This window comes from Stigmatopora nigra, chromosome 3, assembly GCF_051989575.1.
Source record: "Stigmatopora nigra isolate UIUO_SnigA chromosome 3, RoL_Snig_1.1, whole genome shotgun sequence".
Lineage (NCBI taxonomy): Eukaryota > Metazoa > Chordata > Actinopteri > Syngnathiformes > Syngnathidae > Stigmatopora > Stigmatopora nigra.
In genome coordinates, this window is record NC_135510.1 from 14,304,440 (window position 1) to 14,328,776 (window position 24,337).

The window sequence follows — 24,337 nt, forward strand, 5'->3', positions numbered from 1 at the left end:
TGGTTTGGTGTATCAAAAGGAGAACCAATATTGATCCATACAGAAGCCAAATTCGATTATATAGGCATGCTGACTTTTCAGACAAATGAAGTATTTTAGTTGCACCTTATAGTGTGTATAATATGATACCTAAAAAGTAAAATTGTGGACCAAATTGTTCAAACATTTGCGTGACAGAGTATGTGTCCTTTGTTGATACCACACAGTCTAGCATAGTGGCTGGAATTTGGTATAAAGCTTTCAAATAATAATAATAATGAGAATATTAGAAAGACACTTCTCATTTTGATTTTAGAACATTATTGCATTATTGAGAATGTGTTTGCAAATAAAAATCCTGTTGAAATAAGGAGGCATTAGGAATGGATCCTTTAAAAAAATAAAATAAAATCTTACGCAGAAAAATATTAGAGGAAAGACAGAGGTAAGATCACCAGATAGCTTTGCTTTAGCTAAATATATTCATTACATAGCTATTTATTCATATATAACTTTATAACACTATAAAAAAGATATAAAGGAAATGTCATATTCGACAAACACAAAACCAAGTTTAAGCCGAAAGACACGTACCTGGATGCAAACGGCTGCTGCTCTCATTTTCAGGAACTGCTCTCTCTCTAGTCGGGCTCTGAAACGTCGTTGGAGCATGACAATGAGCCTAAGGACCTCGCAGTGGAGTTGGGCTTGCAGCTGCTGACGTTCTGCCTCCCGTAGAAACACCTGAAAGGCGAGAGCACCACAGAGTGGCACAAGGGAACAATGGCTTGATAAAGGCCGAAGTTGGTGATTTAAATCTACACTCCCACATGTAGTACTCCAAAGTCATGAGGAAGCACACACACACACACAAATAGGCTATCTTTTGACATACAGCCACAAAAATGCCAGGTATGAACTTGTAATTATATAGACAGCCTCCTACAGGCATAGATCCTTAACAATATTGAGGACACAACCCTCGAAATATGGGGAACTGTCTTCATTACATCCTTGAACTTAAAAAAAATCCTCTCGGCTGAAACATGACAGTACCAATATTACAACCTTGAACTGAAAAAAAAATCATCTTGGCTCTAACCTTATTATACCAATATATTCAATCTGCCGAATAATTTTAAACATCAACTCATTTAATTAAAAAAATGTTAGTTTCTTTCATAAAAACAGTTAAGTAAAGAAAGCATGACTGACAAATATATAATGTTTTCTGTCCTTATCTGTTTCTTTCACCATAGTGAAGTGAGCCTAATCAACCACCACTATACCCATTGCTTCATATGGGTGTGTAATATTATTGCCACCAAACAACCTCATGCCCTTGAAGAAGTTCAAATAAAAAAGACCAACAGGGGAGGTTGGCATTACTAGCTACGACATTGTAACTTAACTATACATAGAACTTCCGATTAAAGGGCATTTGAAGGGTTGTGAATCCTACTAAAAGAGACACTGGTCAACTTTCTGAGCAACTCAGAAAAAACTAGTGGATCGACTATTTCTTAATACAGGATGACACAAAAAAAATCTAAAGCTGAGCGAGTAGATCCGTAGTGAAACTAATCTACATAACCAAACGGTGGTGAAAAATAGAATCTTAATAAGACAGGATAGACTGTCATTTTTGGGTGACATTGAAGGGGATTTGGAGACTTAGGAACTTTCATTTCGGTGAATGACACCAACGCATGGATAATTTGTATGACAGAGTAGTTGAAATCTTCTTGACGAAAGAAAGGAGGGTGGATTTTTTGTACATATAAAAAATGATTTTTGCGAAGTTAATCATTTCACTTAAATGTAGCTATATTCCTGAAATAATTTTAAGATGTTATTATTGATGTTTTTTTTATGTGTTGTAGCAGTAGCTGAAGGTTTAAAGTTTAATAGCCACTAGATCAGGGGTCTCAAACCCGCGGCCCTCAATCACTATCTAGTGACTAGATAGTGATTGAGGGCTGGATTGATTCAGAAGGAGCACTGCTAAAGGCCAAGGTCTGCCACTGGCTTAAAAAATTAAGTGAGATAAAATGTTTTTCACTTCGTAGATTTATTTTTTCATGTGTAATCAATGGAATTACTTGCTTTACCAAAATAAGTTGGGACCATCAGGTATTACATTAATGTATCCAAACGTTTGGTGTGTACTTTGTGTATACAGTAATCCCTCGATTATCGCAAATTCGCCACTCTGTATTTTTTTTCCTGCTAATTTTAAAAACAAATAATTTATTCACTTTTTTAATACGGGTGATCTACCTGGAAAATTTGGGATTATCGCGGCTATGTCTGGTCTACATTAACCGCGATATTCGAGGGATTACTGTAAATGCCTTTGTCATTTGGCCCAGGTCTACACGGTGGTATATTTGTGTTTGCTTCAATCTGATGTGTACATCAACGAATATATTAGAGTTAGAAATATACCATTGTCTTGCCAACTTGATACCCATCTCTTTCCAGGTCCTTTTGGTCAAGCCAATGCTGGATGTCCTCTCTGTTGGTACTGGTTCTGTCTGGGAGCAGTACATTGAAGTGATGAACAAAATCCTATGGAGAGTAAATAAAACATAAGAAATGTTTATTGACAACAATTCAAAATTGTTTGAGACAAGCACTGTATTAATATGTCAGACGTAAGTAACAGACACTGACCACGTTTAAGAAAGTATCACGAGAGCAAAGGCAGAGATTATAGACATTTTTTTTAGAAAAAAACAAGGAAGTTTCAGGTGAAAACCCATGTTTTTCATTTCTGGAGGCCTTCAGACATCATGGGATGAATATGATGAAGCACAAATCTTTACACTGAGGCCCATTGTGTGGCTCTGATACACGGCATCCTGAGCTGTTGGGGGTGGATGGGGAAACTGATGCAGTGTTTATACAATTACAAGCATGGGGAGTGTAGCAAAAATGCCGCGGACAATGGACAGGCTTTGTACCATGGAGTCAGGACACACAAAATCGTGAAAATGATATCATGCCCAAGATATTTGTTATTAGCGCTGACCAGAGCGTTAAATATGTCTGGAGTCATTTCGGGTAAGTGATAAAAACTGGTGCTCAAGTCATCTATGTAACCCTCATCATGAAGGATAACTTCATGAGTTGCGCTTAACTCAACCAAAAAAGTAATTATGTATCGTAACATAGCCTGCACGGACACATCACAATGAATGACATTCAATATGCTCAGCTCTGAATTAAGCGGTCATGAAAATGTTGACTATCTTTACTGTAGTTGAGCTTTAGTTAATTAAAACACGTCTTAAAACACAGTCATGGGAACATCAGCTCTTGATTCCTACCATTGACAAAATAATGTTGCCCATCAATGGATATTAGTATGTGTTTATTCCAAAAGATAGCGAGAGTAAACCACCATTCATGGCCGCCCTGCTTCCCTGCGATTGAGACCAGCTCATTTTGACATCCGCACTATGTGACAGTACGGAAAAGGAACAGCAAAATTTAAACCCAATAAGTGACACAGCTACTTCAGCAAAATCAGCAAAGATGCTTTGGCCTAGGGATTCACTACGTAAGACTTTTGGAAAACTGAGTTTTAAATATCCTTCAGGCTTTGGGATTTCTGAAAAGTGAGACCGATGATACATCTGTGTTCTGGCCAGCACATGCTTGCATAGAGGGGAAAAAAATTTAATATGATACGCAGATGCACCCAGTTTACTGGCTAAACTACAGCTCATTGAGGGTTTTCTTTTTGCAGAGCTATTCTAAACCACAGATAACCATCAATTTTAAACATAAACTAGTCACATTGTTCACCACTTCGCCCATGGAAACAGATGAATCATGTTTTCTGTGGCTGGAGATTGTGGAGACAAAAAGTCTCTTAAAATATGGTTTAAAGCCTTGTTTCTAAAGTTTGGCTCAGTTCAGCACAATACATTTTTGGTAATCCATCAGTTTAATAAAGCTTTAACAACACGGCTAGCCTGCCCTTTTGAAAATAAACAACACATCATGACCAATGCCACATTGCTCATAAGTTCATTGGCAAATCACTATTCACATCAATCAAAAGAATCCCACCAACCAAGAAAACTCGTATGGCAAGTCGGGTTTTTCTTGTGTATATTGAATGTGTTCAATATATAAGCCACCTTACACCTTATTGGGAAAAATCTTACAGTAAACAATTATATTACAATATGATAATCAGGTCAGGTATTTGTTTCTAGTAAGATGGGAAATATTTCAGTTGTCTAGAAAGGTAATAACAAACTATTTGTTAAAAAATGACTACAACTGATACCTGTGTTGTTTTTGTTTTGTGTTTCTGAGGCCAAAAATGTGCAATTAAAAAAATACTTTGTGTGACTATTGCCTTTTCTTGTCAATTACAATTTAAATGATCATTCAGTAGGGCTGCTGATCCAATCAATTTTGCCAACAGAAGCATATTTTATTTACCTATCTTACCGACTCTCTTATAACCAGTGCCCAAAAATCATCTTATTTTATCTTATAAAAAAGCTTGCAAGACAACTTTTTTTTACTAATTCCTTAAAAGCTTGTTCATTTGCTCATTTTCAGTAGTTTATATATCGTCGCCATTTTATTCAGTGCATAATGCACATCTAGGGAATATAAATAATACGTCAATATTAAAAAGAATGTCAGTTTAATTGTTAAAATACGGTAAGTAAATGTATTGGTAAAAAATGAACATCTTGGAATTACGAATGCTTTAAATGACTGCAGTAACACAGTGAAAATCCTGTCACCTTAAAGCTGTATTTGATATTGTAGCCTGACTGCCGGATACGGACAGTCTCCAGCATACCCGTGTAGCGCAGCTGCCTTAGCACCAGGTTGTCATCAAACCGCAAGGGCATCTGCCAGAGAAAAAAATGAAAATCAGAGCAAAGCAAACGCGTAAAGAATGACCCAAGAGAGAGCAAGAGCCCATAAAGGGTGGGGGAGCAGGAAACAATCAACAGTTTTCCAGAACTTCAAGGAAAATCGGAGGAAAATTGCTTGGGAAAAAAAAATGACAAAACGATCAGAATGGCTCCAGTCCAGGTTGCTTTTGTGTTACCTTGTCAGCATTGGATCGGATGCACTTGACGAAATAAGGCTCAGACTGACCCAGCGTCTCCATTAATTTATTTAGAGAGGCCTGTAAAATAGAACAAATGGACAGAACATTACATTAAAAGAGAATCAAATATTTTAAGACTGGATTTGTTCCTATTTTGTAGTCCGTGCCCGGGGACTTTGGTAGTTTGAAATCTCCAAGATATCAATGGTATATTATCCAATCCCTTCTGAACATGTGACTTACATAGTATGTCATGTGTTCTTGCTGTGTGTGAGCGTGCTTTTTTTCTCCCTGTCAGCTGTAGGAGGAATTCAGTCACTGCCTTCTCCATGGGAGATTAAAGCAATCAGTGCAGCACAGGATGTGGGAAGTGAAGTCATCCACACACTGTGGCCAGAAGCTTTCATTGCATTGCTACCAACAGCCATCGCATGCAAAGAAAGCTGAAAGTCAGCACATTGCAGCAGTATGTGCGAGGTTGTCTTTACTGTTAAGTGGAAACTGTAGGATGTCGGAAACCCTGGAACTTTTCAAATGCAAATTTGCCAAATAATTCCGGTAACCTTGGCGTCACACAAAAACCCATAAACTTTCATCGCCAAATGAACAATCTTGCTGCAGTAGCGTATCTTGTACACAAACTGATCAATGAGCAGCTCAAGAAGGATTTTGACCATTTCTTTAAGAAAAACACTGCAAAATCATTTTCTTGTTTATACATGTCAAGAGTGATCCATCTATTCCTGTAATTGTATTAAAGTTAAAAATGTTAATATCTATCCATTCCCTATTGATTCATCAACTCCTTCAAACACAACCCTATATAGACCTTGAATCTCTAATCTCATCTCATTTTCTGAAATGCTTTGTCCTCATTAGGATTGCGGGGAGTGCTGAAGCCTATCCCAGCTGTCTTTGGGCCAGAGACAGAAGACACCCTGAATCGGTAGCCAGCCGATCGCAGGGCACAAGGAGACGGACAACCATGGACACTCATACCCATAGCAAGGGGCAATTTAAAGCGTCCAATCAGCCTACCATGCATGTTTTTGGAATGTGTGGGGAAAACGAAGTACCCAGAGGTAACCCACGCAGCCCCAGGGAGAACATGCAAACTACACAGGTAGTGTTACCCCAGAGCTGTGAGGTCAACGTGTTAACCACTTGCACTAGCGAGCCACCCCAAGTTGAATGTTTGTTAAATAATCCTTCTATACAATCAACACTAATAAGAATCTGCCGACTGATTTCAGAAATGTGATTGGGATATTAAAAAAGAAGAAATTGACCTTTACCCTTAAAGTGACTGCGCATAAACTTAGGCATTGACAACAGCAGTTTGACAATGGAACACAAAGCCTGACTGTTCCTTGTTAAGTCTTTAAGCTTAGTGCTGAAATAGTAATTATTACAGTAAACATATATGCACAATAAACATCAAAGACCCAAATGGAAAATAACAAAGTATAACGATATCTGAGCTTGTTCATTGTATGCCGCTTTCAATCTTTGGATCGCATATGTTAGCATTGTCATAAACTGGCCGTACTCTGTTAATAGTTGAGAATAGATCACCAGTGGGAATCCAAGTGCCTCACTTTTGCCCTCAATAATTCTGTGGTTCCTTTGTGAATATACTGATGAATTTTATTAGTCAACTTAAACTCGTCAAAAAGATAAAAGGTGAAATGGAAAAAAAATGATGTGGCTATGACATCATGGCATCAACACAAAGTAGCACTTATGATGCATACATTAGACAATTGTAGTAAGGTTTGAAAGGAAGCACAACGGTATTCATTTGTTACGGTTAATACAGACATGTTATTCATCTTAGATTTTGAATTGGGTATGTGTGAATGATGTCAACTTTCCACACACACACTTCAAAAGTGAACCGCTGCAAAAAACACTTTTACCCTCCTAATGAATCAATTACCATATAAGGTAACAAAAAGTATGTATAAAGTATGTAATGTAAAAAATGGAGCCACATTAACCAGAGATGGGAAAACTATTCAACAAAGAGCCAACGTCAATGACGGTTTCAGTTCTACAGTCCACCTTTACACCAATCCAGAATTTTAAAAGTGCAATCAGTGAATTGCAGTTAAGTGGGTCCTGTTTCAGCAGAAACCTTACTGGTTAAACTGTGTGCTTGATCGTTTGGAAAAAAGAAGTGGACCTGATGCTGCCCTTGAGGACCAGTTTGTCTATCCCTGAGTAATAAACAACTGGCGTCCACATATGTGGAGCTAAGTTGGGTTGCAATATGAACATCTGGAATTTAAGTATGGGCTATGTGACTCAAAATGTGATGACTACATGTGCGCAAAGTAGGTCTCAATTAGAATAATAGTTCCTTTAAATCCATTATTAATTATTATTTCTAAATACTAGGATTAATAAAAAAATATATATATTTATATACTAAATACAGTAATACCTCTACTTACGAATGCCTCTAGGTACAAAATGTTCAGGTTACGAAATGATTTATATGCAAATGAGTGAATCGGATACGAAAAAGATCAAAGTTACTTAATTACCCGTTATTTTATGTTGAAAATATTGTCACGAATGCATTGATTCTCACCTTCAGAACATTGCTACCCTCTACTGGGCTCTCATTCTATCTCAAATAATGACACTAAAAGCATTCAATGAGTTAACTGAGTACAATGCATAGTGTACGTAATATTTTGTGTGTGTCTCTGACCTGGAACTGTGCACTGATACTGGGTGGTTTCTTCTTCTTGTGAAGGTGAAGCAATGACTTGGTGATGCGGTCATGAAGCGTCAGGTTGCTGAGGTATTTAAGTGACTTGACATTCAATAAGTGCTGCGAATGGAAATGAAAGAATAGCACATTGCAGATTTCAGGACTTTTGATATTAATTGGTCAAAACAAATGTGTCTAATTACCTTAGGAAGAACGAACTTGGCTTTTGGGTTTTTGTTTCTCCTGTTTAAAAAAGAAGCACAATAAGTGAATGTATACTGTTTAATTCTTTTCCATTACAGCAAAAAAAGTGTCACTGGGATAAACAAAAAAAGTCTAATTAATTGTTTTTGCTGTTTTTTTACATCCTCTTAACAACTTTGGTTGTTTTGTCTTCTTTGCTACCGATAACATGGCATCTCAGTTTGCTAGATGAGGATATTCCTTGCAATTGTATGTTTAATATTTATATTTATAATTGTATATATATATTCATATAAATATTACTAACCATTTAGTGGGAATTGGAGTTTGTACAGAAGACATGTATGGAGTATTTGGAAAAAGGATAAGGTACTGTTCCAGTGTGGTGTTTCATGCAGTAAAATGATTCCTAAAATATATTTCAAACCATCCCTCCAAAAAAAGAATGTGCTTACATGAGAATGTCATGGGCTCGCTCCAGAAGCTTGCTGCTAGCGGAGTTGACAAAGATGCTGTCTTCTTCTGTGCCTGAGCTGTTGGATGATAAACGGTTTGCTCGACCCACACGCCCGTTCCAGGCATGGCTGGAAGAACCTCTGTAATAAAGCATACTCAAATTTTAGTCCATTTTAATTCAAAACTACATTTACACAATATAATGAAATCTAACAAATGAGCTTTTTTTAAATTGTACATTTCAGATAATAATTTAGTGTATATATATATATATATATATATATATATATATATATATATATATATATATATATATATATATATATATATATATATATATATATATATATATATATATATATATATATATATATATATATATATATATATATATATATATATATATATATATATATATATATATATATATATATATATATATATATATATATATATATATATATATATATATATATATATATATATATATATATATATATATATATATATATATATATATATATATATATATATATATATAAAATGCTCCAGCACCCCTGCGACCCTAATGAGGATAGTGGTTCAGAAAATGGATGAATAAATATAATTCAATTAATAAAATGTTCATGAAGACAAACTGAATGCAGTTAAAATGAATACAAAAAGAAATACAGACATTATTGTACTCAATAACACTATATTATTAAAGTAGTAATAAACTTATTACCTGCAATTGACAACAATAGATGACTCATACATTTAAAACTAGTAAGGATTCCCTATGAACGCTCATCTTTCAGTGAGAGGGATGGCAGTGATCATTAGCTATCAACCTTTCCCAGCCCGAATGGATTTGACATCTAGCCACAACAAGGTCTGAAGTGATCTTACCGCTGAGCTATGTCATTGTTAGTGTTGCTTCCTTGATGGTCTGATAGTGGTGTACGAGGATTCCTTCTGCTCACACCTGTGCAACATCAGATAGCATTATGTACGCATTACTTGACTTTCACTGAAAATCTAAGATCATTTTTTTTTCTATTCAAAATGTTAATTGTTATGTGTTTCTTAGTTCCAGAAATAAAGGGATGTGAAGGTTACTCAGGTATTTGTTAGTGTCAAATTATAGAAGAGTGTGTTTAGTCACAATGCTTTTCTTTAACCGTTTTAAAACCTCAGTCTGATCTCCGCATTGTGCTCTTATCTACCGACATATTTGCTCTAATGTCAAATGTAATGGCGGAACAAATATGCAGTTCAAAAATAGGTTATTTTTCACATTGCAGTAATAGTGATCACAAATGAAAAGCTAGAAGGCAGGGTTAATCTAACTAGGGAGATATTGATTTATCAGTTTGTCTGTATACCGTTTTCAGTCTCATCAATTTGCATACATTCACTCTCATCGGGAGCTGCAGGATAGCACAAAACAAAAAGACAGATACACATTTGAGCATCATGGAAAAAAAGACTCATTAAAGAAGCATGAGAATAAAACCATGGTTGTCTATGTGTAATGCACCTTGAGTTAATATAAGTGTCCGGAATGCACATACACACACGTGCTCACACACAATCTGACCAGCTAAAACAATACACTAAGATACGATATCTATTAAAGAAGCTAATCAAATAAACTACTCAGTTATTTCCGATACATACTTTATAGTTGGAATTTGCAGTGTGGTTCAACTATCAGTACTCCCTAACAATGTGTCATATTGTGGTTATCGACATGGCAGAAGAAAAGAAAAAATGATAGGCTTCATTATGATAACCTACATTATTAAATGATTAGCTCAATTTATGACAGCCAAAGAAAAATGGATGTCATACCCCTTTAGCTTGTCAGTGTGGTTGTAAACCAAGGTCTCTTTGTGTTATCTTTGTAAATGCCCCAAATACTTAATACAACTCTCAGATTATCACAGGCCTTGTGTATATTGTTATGTGTGTACTTGGGCTGTTCAGTGTCTCATGATGCAACCTGTCAGTCAAAAATCACCCTGACCAGCATGTGTAGTAGTGCAACATTGTAACCTAATTATCTGCTGGGTGGACAAGCGACTGCCCTGGAGGGCATAAAAGGTCAAAAGTAGACATGAAAGCATAGGTTGCCTAGATGTAGTAGTAATTACGGTGCCCTGACAAAGCAAAGGCAACATGCATTTCTTTGGTATTCTTCTACTGACGTTTAGCAACATGCCTGTGAAAACCATGCGAGGGAATACGGCTAAAACAAAAGCATTCCACTCTGTAATGTGAGAGAAAAGAGGGGAAAAATAGGGAGGGGAGACCAACAAGCATCTAGTCTAATAACAGAAAACCAGGCTTTTAGACAATAATCACAAAGCAGTCAAAGAAGCTTGCGAATTAATAATTTTTTTCTGATCTCTCTTTGGCTTGGTTCAAACTGCGTAACAGTGCTGTTTCAATATGTTGATGTTGGTTGGCCTCATCCCTCTCCCTCATCCAAGAGTTCCCCAGTGGTCTATGGGCTAACAGGTAGAGTAAGAGGAGTTCTTTTCTTTGGCAGCCTTACTGTGCTTTTCCTCTTTGCATCTCTGCAGGATCTCTAAGCTTCTCTGATGCACAGGGTGCTGCAGAAAGCTAAAACTATCCACACTTTTCAAAACTGCACAGGAAGCAGCATCATCATGCCCTTGGAGAAGTAAAACAAGATGAGAAGAGAAACAAGGAGGGAAAGGAACACAAGAACATACAACACAGGGAAAAGAGAGAGAGAACAATTAAGATTAGACAGGAAAGAAAAAGATGCAGTTGTCTACCGGGCAGAAACCTGTACAAGATTTGTTGAAGTTAACATGTTTAATATTGGAAATGAAAATTGTTATTGTCGTTCCACAAACTGTATTCTACAGACACATAGTCAATGTTACAATTAGACGGGTCTTTGAATCTGTTGTTTGAAATGATGATCTTATGTTAGTGGTACATATTTTACATAAAGCTTCTGGGACTGTGCTAAAACACTGGTAAGTTATCAGACTTAGTATTAATGTCGTAGGGCATAATATCCGTTAATATGGCAAGCAAGCAACCTTTATATAATTGTGGATGGTGCCAGGACCATTTTTGGTTCTATCTTTATTTTTGATTTCCAAGTGATTGAAAAAAATAAATAAAAAAAGTGGAATTTATACATCATGCTGGTTGAAACATGCATTTTAATGTAACGCTTTATAGGACGTGATTATTTATGGAAAAAAAAAACAATTGGGATCCTTATATAGTATATGGACATCAACTTATGGATGATGTTGACGACAACATTGCCATTTGGTATAGAAGTGTGGACTACATGACCCAAAATGTGATAAGCACATTTATCGACACCAGGTCTCATTGATAATCACATCTTTCATATATTTTTAAATATATTCAGAAATTTGTTTTATAATTAATATAACTATTTCTAAAAAGAAAAGCATAATAAATGAAAACAGAAATACCTTTGTGTTAGGGTCTACTAATTAGAACCCTAAAGTTTTGGTGTGGTTGTTTTTTTTTTCCATCGTATTTAATTTATCGTCTGTCATTTACCTTGATAGATTCTAGGTCTGACATAAAATACATACATATGATTAAAGTTATTGTTTGGTGTGAAAGACCTTCTGTGTGCACTTACCGGCCCTTTTGGGGGTGTGCCTCTTCCCAGCCTGTCTAAAAGCTACCAGGGCCCGGAAGTAAGCTCTGAGGACTGCCCAACGAAAGGTGGCTGACGGATCGATACCGATCAGACTGCAGATGAAGGCATTATTGCTGCTCTTCAGCAGCGCCACAATGTCTGGTCGCATATGGTCTGTGTTTTTCTCCCTAAAATCCTGTGTGTCATATTAAGATAGGCAAAATGTTTGCAAATATGATTCTTGAGAAAAAATTGAACATCTACATGTAGCCATACAAAGAGATTTCCACCAACCTTGACACGATATTTGACCTTTCCAGCATAGTGTTGAATAATAAAAGCAGGTTCCATGACAGCAGGGAATTCGATGTACCTATTACCCTCATGCTGCCGCTTGAATTTATCCAGCAAGGTTTGGTTGGTGGCTTGTGGAAAACTGAAATCAAAAGGAAAGATTTTGACACGCATTAATCTTGGCAAAGGGCACAACAATGGCTTTTGACATCTGCACTCCAAATGAAAAAAATCTTGAGGGAGGAGCCCTGCAAAGAAAACTGTTTACAGCCACGTCTCAAACACACACTTGGAAAAATAAACTGGCGACAGTCAACTCATTCCAGATATATTAAAACATTACATGCTGGACCAACATCTCTCCATATGACAGGACACCACTCCCTCCCAATACTATATTCATCAGATGGGCTAAAACGATTTGATCTTTAACCAGTTCAACATCTTATCTTATGACACCGCAGCCAATTGGAGCTCAAAAGATCCTTTTCTCATCAAAGGCCAGAACTGCGGCGGAAAATCAACAGATTACAGGAAGTGGGAAGGAATGAGACGCTAGGGGTTTTGAAATCTGAGCTCAATCAAAACAACACAGCGTTTTAAAGCGGGAGGAACTTCAGTGTCCAAATGATGTGTCGCAAAAAAAAAAAAAAAAACGAGGATGACACAATAACAGGATACAGACGAGGGCCTGCCCTGAGTCCTGATCTCTGTTCCAGCTCATTTATAATATGTTTGACAGAGTTAAGGTCAGGTTTGAAAAATGTGTCCATTCCAAATTCACAAACCAGTCATCGAAACTAACTTTTTGAATAATAAGAGAATGTGTCTTGCATGTACAGGAAGCGGCATAGCATTGTCCAAAATGTCGTGCAAAAAGTCCATTTAATTAAACGACTGCCAGTGACAACAGATGTGCAAGATTTAAGGCAGGAAAGACTAGTGCAGAATGAGTGCGACACTAAGTCTCCATCAATTCTGAATGAGAAGAGCTGGCAACTTTGCCAGTCAAAATAGATGAGACATTGACAGCTGCCATAGAATGAGGTTAGAATCACTTAAGCTATCAGTTGAGGCAAATCAATTATTCATTCATTATTGAACAAATAATGGAGGGGCATTGCGTTTACAGCTTTGGGTTTTGCATGTGTTTTTGGGGAGATCTGGGATTTAGCAAACAGGATCCCCACCCTCCTAAAAAAGTATTTTTTTACTTACTTGCACTCTTCATCTAGCAGATGGAACAAAGCTGTGGGCTTCTTACTGATGAGATTGATGCAGCCTGAATTATCAATGTATTCAATAGTTCTCCAACTGATGCCCTCCATCCTATACTCCTCCTACAGTGAACACAAACAAAATACTCAGCTCTCAACATAACTATTTGTGTACAAAAATGACGGTACCTCGGGCAATTTTGATTTTCATTATTGCTTCCCTCTACATGTTATTTTTCCTAAGTCCATGGGAAAGAGCTTTAGTCAGTAAAGTCTTAATCTTGGGCATGTTTAACGAAAATCCGCAAAGTCTGTTTTTCTACTAAATACAAGATGCCTTGTAGGTGAATGCAGTTTTATTTATTTAGGGACACATTGTAGAAAGTAATATTGGAATTGGTCCTTTACAATCTAGATATTTTGCTTGTAGTTATTTCACGTTTTTTTTAAATTAAAAATGGGGAAAACAGAAATAAAAACTAAAGGTGTTCTTAGAGAGTGCAGACTTCCGCCTACGCAGCCAAGTTTGGCCCTGCGGCATTTGACCTAATGCCCACAAAATTCAAAAATGTATATGATTTAAATTGAATTGACTGCCTTTAATGTCAGTATACTGTAACTAAATTCAAAGCTTCCCAATGATGGGCACAAATCAATAATCAATAACTAAGTAGCCAACATAGATAAGTAGTCAACAAAAATAAGTTGTCAAAATGAATAAGTAGTCAACAAAAATAAGTTGTCAAAATGAATAAGTAGTCAACAAAAATACGTTGTCAAAATGAATAAGTAGTCAACATAGATAAGTGGTCACATAAATAAGTTGTCAGGTACATAAACTGGCTAAAGTGGTTAGCAGCCTATGCATTTTTGTGGGAGTCTGTTTGTTTTGGCTGATATGGTCCTGTAGCGCCTGCCAGAGGGCAGCAGGTTGAAGAGGATGTGTATTGTCTTTTATGATGCTCTTTGCCCTTCCATGGCACCGGGATTAATTAAAAGTCAGAACATATGTTTTCAAATAAAAATTGTGTATATGCCTAAACCTTGCATAGGTGCGGTTGGTGGTGTGGCGTTTCCCCATGTAATCAAAAAAACTGTTGAAAACTGCATTTGATACTAGATCTGTTTTCTCGCATGCAAGGCCATTTTCCGTACCACTTATCCTCATAAGGGTCGCGGGGGTCACTGGAGCCTGTGATTGATTGGCTGGCAACCAATTCAGTGTGCGCTTCCTGGTCTGGCTTGGATAGGCTCCAGCACCCTCTCGACCCTTGTGATGTTAAGGGGTACCAAATTAAAAAAATAAAAATTCAACAATCCAATATTGTGGGGGCATGAATACTTAATGTTAACAAATGGGAAGCAATGTACAGAATATAAGTGAAATGCATATATTGTTCCATTCAAGCTCTCAATGCCCCTTCTAGCTGTGACCAGAGAAATGCTCGTCTTCCATACCACGCATCCTCGAAAGGGTTGCGGGGGTTGCTGGCGCCTAACCCAGGTGACTTCGGGTGAAAAGCAGACTACACCCTAGACTGGTCGCCAGTCAGCCGTAGGACACACAGAGAGACAAACGGCCATATGCACTCATAATTGTACTAGCGGTATTGGTCAATCTCACAAGTAATAATTTGGAATTAGGACTAGCAACAACTCATTTGGGACAAACAAACTCAAATATCTGCATGTGGACACTGTCAAAAGGACTGAAAATGCAGTACAGTGACATAAGGACTGAAATGACTAGAGGTGCAGGCTTTCATTCTAACCGAAGAAGAGGATACATTTTCACCAATCTGCTGTCTTAAAAGTGTAATCACTGGATTGCTGTCAGGGGCTGTTGGTTTCATAATAAACCCTGTTGATTAAATAGTTTGTGCTGGATCAGTTGGAACAAAAACTGGCACCCATTGCGGCCCTTTGTGGAATAGTTTGGACACCCCTGACTTAAGGTATCTGTCTGTATACAGTAATAATGGAGAAGAATAGGTATGGAAATGAATTAGTTGCATTAACTATTACTAGGGTATGAAATGATAGTGAAGGGCAAAGAGGGTGACTTGTGTGGGGGGGTTCATGGGCAGTGATGTATCATACATCTCTGGCTGCTCTGTATGTACAACAGTAAACTATGACTCTATTCTTCATAATTTTAGAGCTTTGTTTCATATACTTGGCAATTTCTTTCATGAATTCAAATGTGGCAAACATTTCAACAATATTCTACCCTGTGGTGTGCAATTGACTTTTATTGTCATTTTACTGGGTCTTAAAAAAATAAACATGCCAGTGATGACTTTTTCCACAAATACACTTAGTAACTTTATTTAAGATGCCTTTGACTCAGAAGTGACAAAAACTTTGAAGGCATGCTCACCTGTTCCAGCTTGAATGTGTGCTGATTGAAGTAATGTTGAAGACGTTCATTGGCAAAATTGATGCAAAACTGCTCAAAGCTGTTGTTCTCAAAGTCCTCAAAACCAAAAATGTCCAACACGCCGATGGACAAGATCTAGTCAATCATAAAATGTCTGTTTAGATTCCTTTGACAATTGAAATACATCAAACCACCTGTAAAAGACCAAATTCCATTTGAAGCCTACCCTGCATCACTTTGGGCAGGAGATCCAAAAGTACAAACCCATAGTGTTCACCAATAGATTATGACAAATTAAATTCAAGCCTAACTCTCTGCCTATAAATGATCATGTACGATATTCTGGTTAGCATGTCACTGGTACACTACCGTGGTGGGTTCATCGAGGTCCTTTATGTTGAGCAATGCATGGTTGATCCTGAAGACAATCCAGTCAAACAATGCACTGTACAGGGATTTTGCCATGGAGTCTCTCACTGTACCCGCCTGCAAGTATCATCCACAAATATAAAGCATTATAATCAAGTAGTAATTCACAAGGCTAGGGTTTGGTGAAAGCAACTTAAACATTAGTGAGTGTTTTGAACAGCTTCATGCAGCTCAATATGTCTGGTCTATTTACTAGTATGTTTTTCTTCCGTTTCATTTTATGGGATTACAGTATTACGCACGGCCAAAGGATAATTGTGCCTGTTGGCATGAACGTAATTAGAAGTCAAACAGAGAGAAAGACAAGTTAGTAGAAGGGGTTGAACAAAAACATACTAAATGTGCGAACAAATAGCACATGCATGGCAAATCAAATGATGCCTGAATATTAAATGTAAAAATGTATGTTCTTAAGTAAATATATTCCCACAAAGTACATTTAAACAATAGCGGCTAGTTATTATCATAACTTACTGTCTGTGGTGGATACCGAGGTGTGGTTAGGAATCTATTATTTACACCCCGCAGATGCATTACAGCGTAAATAAAAACACTGAAATTCTGACAGTCTCAATTTATTTAAATGGTGACAGTTTGAAATTTGGGCCTCTTTGAAGACTAAGTTGATTTACTATGGTTGCAAGATGCCATGACTTGTATTTGATAAGAATGGCAACAGGTTTATATGCACTTTTTGTATGACAATGTTCTAATCATTACAAAAGGCTGGTGTTTTATTTAGTTGATTGCCAAAAATGTTCATTTAGACTTCATGGCAGAGTAGCTCTAAATTTTAGAGCAACTCTGCTCTAAATTGCTAAGTTGCTCTAAATTTTAGAGCAACTCTGCTGTGAACCTTACATTGGATGATATCTAATCAATTTGTTAAAAAGTATGTCCATGTTGTCCTTTGCTTTGTTGTGACGGCTCTCATCTGCAGAGTGTGACGTTTGTTTGTTTTCCAAGCTGGCTTTGTAATGAAAACTGAGGGACTTCCCATCTCTAAACACATTAGTACAATATGTCCATGTCCTTGTGTGTGTTTTTGTTTGTCTGCATGTGCAGCTACAGACTAGGAGTGTGAGTGTAGGGGGAGAACCGGAATGGAGCCAAGCCATCCTGTAAACATGGCCATTTCCATACCTGTCAACCTCGAACCATTTGTGATCTTACCAAATTTTGTTTTCGCCCTTACATATATGTATAAATACATGGAAAATCTTACCACTTTACTTTTTTGTAAAAAATCACGAACAACAAGTGAAAATGAAAGTAAACATAAACAAGGGAACAGGAAACGGAAATCACATGGTGAAAGTGTTACAAAACGAAATGTTTATCATGATCTTTTTTTTTTAGCCAATCAGAGGCGCCGGTACATATATCACTTGGCAGACATGCGTTTTTTAGCCAATCAGAGGCGCCGGTACATATATCACTTGGCAGACATGCGTTTCCGGGAAGAAACAATGGCGGATGGTGAAAAATGGCTAGAAAGTGCCTTAATTTATTTTTTTTTCTCAAAATCACCGTTTAGCGTACCATTTTCATGTGTACAGCGTACCAATATAAAAATGGGCTTTCAGTTGTACCAATTACGGCGAGAACGTACCAGTTGACAGGTATGCATTTCAGACTGAAGAACGTGAAGCTCAAATTGAATTAGCTAGATGCCTTCACACACACACACAAGAGCACAAGCACGTGCTTAAACACAATTGGCTTTCTAGTCATCTGTATGTTCTGTAGATACATGGCTGATATTAAAGTTTAATCATGGTTCGTACAATGGGCAAATTCCTCACCTCTGCTAGTTTGTAAGGGACAATCAGCTTCTCGCCCACAGTAATTGTCTTCCGCGTTGTCAGAGCTTCAATCAGCATTTCCTCTCTTACCTGGTCATAAAGCAGTGAAAACAATATCCATTAATTAATTCACCATCACATAAATTGTGCTTTTATGCATTCATTACCTTAAATGGCTACATTTATTTAGGCTCCAGTGTAAGAACTTTGAAACTAGTGTCCCTGTTTAATTTTCTGCAAGTGGTATTGTTATATAAGGAAAAAGAGCTGCACTCCTTAGCCAATACAATGTCCAGAAAATATTAGTGGTATGTTGTCAAAGAGTAAAATTTATATGTATCAGAAACATGAAGTTCTCAATGGAATTTATTAACAACTGAAAACTTAAAGGAAATTAATGAAGGTTTTGGGTGGGGAGTAACAAAAATAGGTTGATTAAATGAACAATGGAGGATTACCACACAGCTGAGTAGCACTGCGAATAAAACACGCACTAATACTAATTATAGGACTGTTGGATTAAAAAAAAAGGTCAAAGTGCATCCATATCAAAATGGTGACTCTTATAAAGACAGTATACTGTGTGTAATGAGATCCCATCATCATTGCTTTTCCATGGGGGAAACCCATATTGCTACACTTCAATTGAAGTCTTATTGCTGGAATAAACAATTGTTCTTTGTTTACTGATGACCTTTTTGACTTTTGGCAAAACCCATGTTGCAGATATTCATTCAAATGAACAGAAATGTGCATAGATTTCTCAGTGCTTTGCATTTTTGGCAGGATATAGCAGTACCTGCAGGAGTTCCGAGACCACAGGCAACACCTCCGGGTTGCAGATTTCAATAGAGTCATCTCTGTATGTCTTCCTTTTGTAGCGAATATTCCCCAGGTGGAGGATGGCTGATAGCAGGGAGAAAATCCTGAAAAATTGAAGTGAAATGTGTTAATGCATAATCCCAAAAAAAATCCAATGTGCTTATTTATTACTTATGTATTTATGTCTAAAATGTATTTGCCTGTGTCTGTAATCTCACCATCTTGCTACTATGAAAGTGAAATTTCCCAAATACGGGATGAATAAAGTTATCTAATTTAATTTTATCTAAAATGAATTTCTTATGGGGGTACGCAACCACTTGCTAGCACATGGTGTTTTTTGACCGTGCTAACAGACATGCTTAAAATACAAATTTGTGTCAGTTTAAAAATATATTTTGTTCCTTAATTTTTTTTCCAATCTTGACAATGATGATCATTGATAAAAACTCCCCTCCCTGAATGGAACTAATACGTTATTTTGTAAACAAAAGAAATAATTTAAAAATGCTTCTACCACTTATCCAACAGATGACATATTTTCCAGAATTGAAGTAAATATGAACAACTATATGAATGTGTGCAAAAGTGTGGTTGTGTTTAGAATTAACCAATTAAATTATCATGTAATCATTTTGAATGGGTAGAAATGCAAATTATATGATGATGACAGCAAACTCCTTACTGCACCTTTTACTAATGAATCAGAATGTTAATGATTGTCATTTTTCTGTATTTTATCAACAGTTTATGAGCCACACTCACTGTTTCCTCATGTAGGGAAGAAAGCCCACCATCTCCATTCCCAGCTGTAGCCTCTCAAAGTCATGCTTCAGATCCTCTCCTTCAACTGTGAAGCAGTCCTGCAAAATGTGGAAACTAAGAGTCATCATGACCACTGACACAATGTCTAATAGTAAGTGGAAACTCACTTATTGAAAAATTAAATTGTACATAATTGTTTATGTGTCTACTGTCTTTTGCTTCAAGTGCCATTAAGACTGGACATTGAAGAAGAAGAACATTGGCATGAAGTACGGCGAGGAAATAAATGTATGAGCAAAACTGTGGCAATGAAGACCCTGTGCCTGTTGTCTAAAATAGCACTATTTTCCTTCAGGAATATGTACAATAGAGAATATAGTTTATCAATTAGACTGTTTACTAAACAAAACAAAGCTGTATCTAGGTCTATCTAAAAAAAAGTATCTGCATTTTTAACGTATACGATTATGACTCAACATATTGTAGCTAATTTTCATTGTACAGTGTGTCTAATTATTAAAACAACAAAACAAGGTAAAAAAAACTGCAGTTTAGTGTGACACAAGAAACTAATGTATAAAAAAAAACCTTACAAATACATTTTGAAATACGACTCTGGCAATTTAATTATGATGGAAAGCAAAAATTAAATGTAGTTTTTGCATTGGATGTTGTTAGTTTTGCTTATGCTTTGGCTTATTAATATATGCACCACTGCATACCGGATAAGTGAAACCAGCAGAAGTAGTACACTAAATACTTGCACTCCAGTTCCCCTCTTTGCTTTATGGCTCTATTCACTTTGGCTGCTATAATTATCACATTCCAAGGCGTAGGAAATGCAAACATTCAAAACGTGATAGTCACAGTAAAGTGATGAACCCTATTTCCTGGATCAATTGCTCACAGGAAGAAATGTTTGACAAGTATGACAGACTGACGATGACTTATCCCAACAGTGACGATAAAATACGAGACCAGATTCTTTTGCCCACCCCCTGAACAAACCTGTCATTTTGTATTATTCAAGAAAAAAAACTACCAAGTTGATGATTCATTTATATTGTACTCACACAAGCACAGGGAGTACATGCAACTGCCACACAGGGTGTCAGCGTCTTCAAGAAATTTATGTTGCAATAAATGTGAGAAATAGGTTAGAAATAGTTTGTACCAGATAGTGAAGTCCTTTCAACATGGTGTGCGATTTGTAGTTTGATAAGTAAAATTTAACTGATTTGGATTTGAAATACTTGTATTGTGACAACCAACCTTACGTTACGCAACATGTTCTAAAATAAAGCAAGTGCAACCACATAAAATTTCTCAGTTGCACCATAGAAATACCTACCTTTGACTCCGGTTAAAATGTTGGTGCAATTTAATGAATACATTATTTGTAGATTGTTGAGCAATTTACTACCAATGTACAAAAACAATGCATTGCAACAATGCATTTTCCTACCAAAAAAAAAAAAAAAAAATGCAGACAAGGGAGGGATCTACAGTGGTCAGGATATGACAAGACATACCAACATCATTCCGACGGCACCACCAAGGAAAGTAAACACATACTGTAGAAAAAACACACAACCCAAAGCAAACCAGGAAATATCTTAAAGGGAACACACGTGAAGCAGGAAAGCAGTGTGGAGTGGCTTCTATAACTAGTATGAAAGTGTGCAACTGACACTCAGATACTGACCGCTTCACTCTCACAGTAACTGTCCCAGTGCTGTCGGTGGGTTTTCTTTGTCATCTGGAAATGTTGAGGTAGAGTTTACAGGGCATGAGGTTAGAATTAGAAAGCAGCATTCCACGATGACATGATCCATTAAAAGCTTGAATGCAAACTACATACACACAGGTTATTAACAGTATGAACATGCTCTGAAAAAAAAAACGAGAAATGGATGTACAATCTTTGACATAAAGTATAAGCACATTAAATCAAAACAGTGGAGAAGAGCTTTTAGAACCACAAAAAGCAACGCTTTTTTAAGCCAACTGAGAGTTTTGTGATTGATTTTATAGATGTAAATATACTTATTTCAAGGAATGAGTCTGGAATTATGCTGCCAGGGGGAGATACTATGCTGAGTAAAACAAATGGCCTTCTGCTATTTACAACAAAGTAGTGAATAAAGCCTATTTCCTTCAACTGTTTGAAAATGAGTTCCATAAAACAAAGCCTATTGATGAAGAAAAGAAAATCAAGTATTCTCCCGGGCCCAATTTTCCTGGCAAAGTTAACCTGTTAAGACATTAATACAACTAATAGTGACATGAAGTTAATGATGTGAGGCTAATTGCAATGCACACTAATGTATATACATATATACATATATACATATATATACATATATATACATATACATATACATATATATATATATATATATGTATATACATATACATATATATATATATATATATATATATATATATATATATATATATATATATATATATATATATATATATATATATATATATATATATATATATATATATATATATATATTTTTTTTTTTTTTATTTAGTTATTTATTTTTTTTTGGGGGGGGGGTGCAGATGTATATTTTAGGGACTCTGCGTCATAATTTAATCCATAGTTACATCAACATTATAAATATAGTTGAGTATTGTAGTAAAAGCGCATGCTTTTATGTACAGCAGCTGACCGGCTGGTTTGTACTTCCAGCCAAGTTTAAAAGCTCATGTTTATGAAGTCAACCTCAATGAAATGGGTCCAGACAGCGAGGCTGTGGTTCTGAAATGCTTTAATTATAGAAATTAAAGCCTTTTATTGCCCTACATTTCAGAGTTGGCAGGTGATGCAAAGCTGTGCTTGAGACAAAGCTGGTTGTGAACATTGCCCACTTTCCTTGAAATGAATAGTCATGTAACAGCCATGAAGTGGACAAGTATGTGAATAATGTGTGATGAAACCAGATTACATCAACATCACCGCTTGTTAGACTAAAAACGCATAGAAATGTTATGCTTATACCAGGTCACAAAGTGATTTTCGTTTAAACCATGCCTTAACCGCGTCAACCGAGGGAAAACTATTTATTTTTTTAAGTAAGGTCACGTAGTTAGTTTCATAATTGAATAACGAGGAGTCGTATTGTATTGACATATTTACAAAAGTTTGAAGTTTCAAATTTGAAAGACATAAAAATGATGGGTATTATGATAATTAGAGATCTAGTGATATATTTTAATTAATGTGATCATTTTTGTCATATCGCCCAGGTATTTTTTGATTGACAGGTCCCTTTAAGATTAAAAGTCTGCATTCAAAAGCCGAATCAGATTTTCTCCACTGTTAACTAAACAGATAAATTGTCCACTCTCATAGTTAATGCATTAAAAGCACAATGCAAAACAGTGCATTTTGTCAGCCAGGCAAGTCTAAAGTCAAAAGAAAACAGGGTTATGAATGTGGAAAATGAGCCCTAATTGTAGCCAGTTTATATAGTTTGAAAACAGGGTGCCTTCACATTGGCTAGTCTAACATGGTTTGGGTTTGGAAATCTGTCCAAGAGTTCATAGAGGAGACAGAAGTGGAACAAACAGCTTCCAAAAGGCAAGAAGCATTTGACGAGGGTGCAAAGAATGTGCAATAGAATTTATGTATGTATATGTGTGTTTGTGAATAGAGTGCAGGGATGAAGAGGAATGAACGGAATTCCCTGCTGCTCTCTCAGCGTAGGCGTTAAGATTTCATAGAAGGAGAGGAAGTCGCCAGTAGTCATGGTATGGTTGTCAAAGCTCTTGAGGTAGCAACAGGTTTTACACAACATCCACATTCCATTTGTACATTGTGCATTTCACAATTCTTTTCTTCCATGCTTTCAGCATGTAAAACCTGTTTTGCAAAGTGACATCATTTTTCAGTGGTGGCAGGTGTGTACGTGAATGTGGGACGTTCATGCGTCTGTCTACGTGCAATTGGGCAAGCCAAGTGTACAGTACATTGTATTTTACTGCTGCAACTATCCGTGTAAAAGCTTGACAATGATAAACAGGACAGGTTTACATATAGAGGTATAAAATGCAGTGAAAGGTCACTGAGATGTCTGCAATATACCACGCTCTCATGTTCACACCCAAAGGGCAGTTATTTTCTGTTTACCTATGCAGTGATATTCATGTATGAATTTACAAATTGTCATGCAACCACATTCCATTACTTGAGTATAGGTACAAGCAAACTCTGGTAAACAAATAAATCATCAGTGGAGGAAAAAAAACCAAACTTGTTTCAGAGGATGATTTTTACCTCAATCAAACATTTCTCATTAATCAGCGACAATAGTTTATCTTCTCTTGAAGGAAACACTCGAGTCTATAGAATAGGAAACCGAGTCCTACCTGACTGAGGTAATGGTAGTCTTCGGGCTTCGTGAGGTGGAAGTCTGTCCTCTCCTCTTCACTCGCTCCTGCCAGCAGGTAGTAAAACACATGGTAGTTCCTGGGGGACACAAAAGTCACTTTACTTTGCATTACTTCAA

At 36.6% G+C, this 24,337-nt stretch overlaps 1 protein-coding gene across 10 annotated transcripts in view; it reads right to left on the minus strand.

Annotated features, from left to right (window-relative positions):
- Positions 1-24,337, minus strand: part of myo9aa (myosin IXAa) — a 68,735-nt gene that overhangs the window by 14,043 nt on the left and 30,355 nt on the right. For 6 of the 10 annotated variants that reach the window (XM_077712560.1, XM_077712566.1, XM_077712563.1 and 3 more), the window contains 20 exons: positions 24,198-24,297; positions 21,520-21,573; positions 19,815-19,912; positions 19,027-19,153; positions 18,228-18,317; positions 16,363-16,479; positions 15,994-16,128; positions 13,615-13,736; positions 12,397-12,538; positions 12,103-12,298; positions 10,996-11,115; positions 9,821-9,865; positions 9,345-9,420; positions 8,453-8,593; positions 7,997-8,036; positions 7,791-7,913; positions 5,069-5,149; positions 4,755-4,865; positions 2,428-2,550; positions 574-723 (listed from right to left, as the gene is read on the minus strand). In XM_077712560.1, coding sequence (XP_077568686.1) covers positions 574-723; positions 2,428-2,550; positions 4,755-4,865; positions 5,069-5,149; positions 7,791-7,913; positions 7,997-8,036; positions 8,453-8,593; positions 9,345-9,420; positions 9,821-9,865; positions 10,996-11,115; positions 12,103-12,298; positions 12,397-12,538; positions 13,615-13,736; positions 15,994-16,128; positions 16,363-16,479; positions 18,228-18,317; positions 19,027-19,153; positions 19,815-19,912; positions 21,520-21,573; positions 24,198-24,297 — 2,191 coding nt within the window. The remainder of the gene's footprint in view (positions 1-573; positions 724-2,427; positions 2,551-4,754; positions 4,866-5,068; positions 5,150-7,790; positions 7,914-7,996; positions 8,037-8,452; positions 8,594-9,344; positions 9,421-9,820; positions 9,866-10,995; positions 11,116-12,102; positions 12,299-12,396; positions 12,539-13,614; positions 13,737-15,993; positions 16,129-16,362; positions 16,480-18,227; positions 18,318-19,026; positions 19,154-19,814; positions 19,913-21,519; positions 21,574-24,197; positions 24,298-24,337) is intronic. The other 4 variants (XM_077712567.1, XM_077712561.1, XM_077712562.1 and 1 more) reach the window with 3 other exon arrangements.